Source organism: Pteropus vampyrus, unplaced genomic scaffold (assembly GCF_000151845.1).
Source record: "Pteropus vampyrus isolate Shadow unplaced genomic scaffold, Pvam_2.0 Scaffold1, whole genome shotgun sequence".
In the NCBI taxonomy this organism is placed as follows: Eukaryota; Metazoa; Chordata; class Mammalia; order Chiroptera; family Pteropodidae; genus Pteropus; species Pteropus vampyrus.
This window is the reverse complement of record NW_011888782.1, coordinates 2962327-2964398: the sequence shown is the minus strand read 5'-3', so window position 1 is coordinate 2964398 and position 2072 is coordinate 2962327. Positions and strand designations below refer to the sequence as shown.

Sequence of the window (2072 nt, the reverse complement as noted above, 5' to 3'; positions counted from 1 at the left end):
ATAAAATTACTAACAGTAGTAACCTCAATACTATGAATTCTTAACTAGCAATGAGTACAATGAAACATGTCATAGACAATCCTCCACATCCAATTTCAACTTGACTAGAGGTCAAGCTGACAGAGCAGTTAAAGACTTTATCTATACTGTGTTAAAAAGCAAAAAAATCAGAACAAAAATCTTTATTTTTCAAGGATCACAATGACTTAACTACAAATACGAGCAAAGATACGTTTCCTAACCTGGGTGGGAGAACTAAATGATCCTTTTGTTTACCTGTCTCGCAAATACGTACAAGCCTGCATGCAGAAAAACACACACACACAATGGAAACAATAAAGTTGAAAACCCGACTCTATATTACCTAGAAATTTTACAATGCTCTATTAATGGTATTTCTCTTCTCACATCCTAATTTTCCCATCCCAATCTTGGGAAACTGAAACTTACCGATATCGCTGGCAAATTCATAGACATGAGGTTTTTGTAGCAGCCCTAATTGGCACATACAAGTAAGGGCATTAAGAGCTTTCACAATAACAAATTCCTCAGCATCACTAAGACCTTGTTGCAGCAGGGGCTTGAGAATTGAGGAGCTCTGCCAGCCAACGTAGGCAGCAACACCTAAAAAAGAGAAGCAACATTATATAATTACATGTTCTATACCTGAAAATACAAATGTCATTAAGTAAAACAATAAAATTAATCAAAAGCCAAATATATTTAGCAATAACCAAGGAGAGGACCATGCACTTCCTACACAGCACAATAAATTAAAAAGACCCACACTGAAGCAAATAATCAAGAAATTCTGGAACACTAAGGGGAAAAAAAGATCCTAGAACTTGTAGAAAGAAAAATACAAGGTCCCTTAAAAATGAAGAAGAGTAAGACTGGCATCAAATGATCTTCAACAACATGGAGACTAGAAAACAGCAGAGCAAGATCTTCAAAGTTATGAAAGAAATGTGATGCCCAAACTGTCAATAAAATAAGAGAACAAAAATAGGTCATTCTGAGACATAGTAGAGCTATTCAGATTTACCTATCATGCAATTCTTTCTAAAAAAGTTACTTGAGAATGTACTCCAGCAAAATTAAGACGATGTTGAATGTACAAAAGAGTAGATAAAACCCAGGAATTCAAGGGGGGAAAAGGAATAATACTTAGCAAAGATTTAGAAATCAATCAGCCAAAATTAGAACTAAAAGCCAATAAATTTCAAAAATGTTATCAAGAAGAAAAATGGAATAGGTAACAAACAATAGATAAAATTGGTTTAAAAAAGCTAAGTATTATAGATAAGGTAAAGAAGGAATATTATTTTTCTCTATAAAAGGAAAACAAAAGAATCTGAAACTCCAAGACAGATAAAAAGTTGTTCAAGAAAGACATGGTATAAACATGAAATAAATTAAAATGTGTAATGTATTAAGTAATTAACAGAGGATAGAATATAGAATCCATTGACCTTGACACTATAAATGTTCTCATCAAGGATAAAAGAGTCATAGCACTGGAACTGTGGTGAACCATATACAAATAATACACTACTTGGCTCTACAGTCAATAAAATTTACATTCATAATCATGTAAATTTTGAGTTTTCAAAATCAGTCTATACAATGCACAAAAGACTATCATGATCATGGAGCAGAATGTAAATATTATCAACTATAACGATACAATTCTTAGTTGAACTGTCAACTAACAATTAGTTGAATTATCAAACATCAAAAAATGGGGTAGGGGGTAGAAAGAAAAGGGCACTAATATTCATGTAGTCCAAATCAGGAGATCAATAAGAAATAAGTTCAATAAAGTTATAAAAACAAATTAAAAACTAAAGCACTGAAAATAATAATCTACAGCTCAAAAACAGAGAGAAAGGGGGATCACAGCACATGTGGTATAAGTGAGTTGAATCTTCGTCTGGCATAGAAAAAATCAAGAATTAAAGTCTAACGTAGGATATAAACCTAAAAGCAACAAATGAGCAGGACAAACAGAGACTCATGGACATGAACTATAGGCTAGTGGTTACCAGAGGAGTGGTTACTAGTGGAGTAGG

The 2072-nt window shown here is 33.0% G+C and overlaps 1 protein-coding gene across 2 annotated transcripts in view; it reads right to left on the bottom strand.

The window, feature by feature from the left end:
* PIK3R4 (phosphoinositide-3-kinase regulatory subunit 4) overlaps positions 1–2072 on the bottom strand; it is a 62451-nt gene that overhangs the window by 39063 nt on the left and 21316 nt on the right. For both annotated transcript variants that reach the window (XM_023530129.1, XM_011383960.2), the window contains one exon: positions 451–624. In XM_023530129.1, the coding sequence (XP_023385897.1) occupies positions 451–624 (174 nt within the window). The remainder of the gene's footprint in view (positions 1–450; positions 625–2072) is intronic.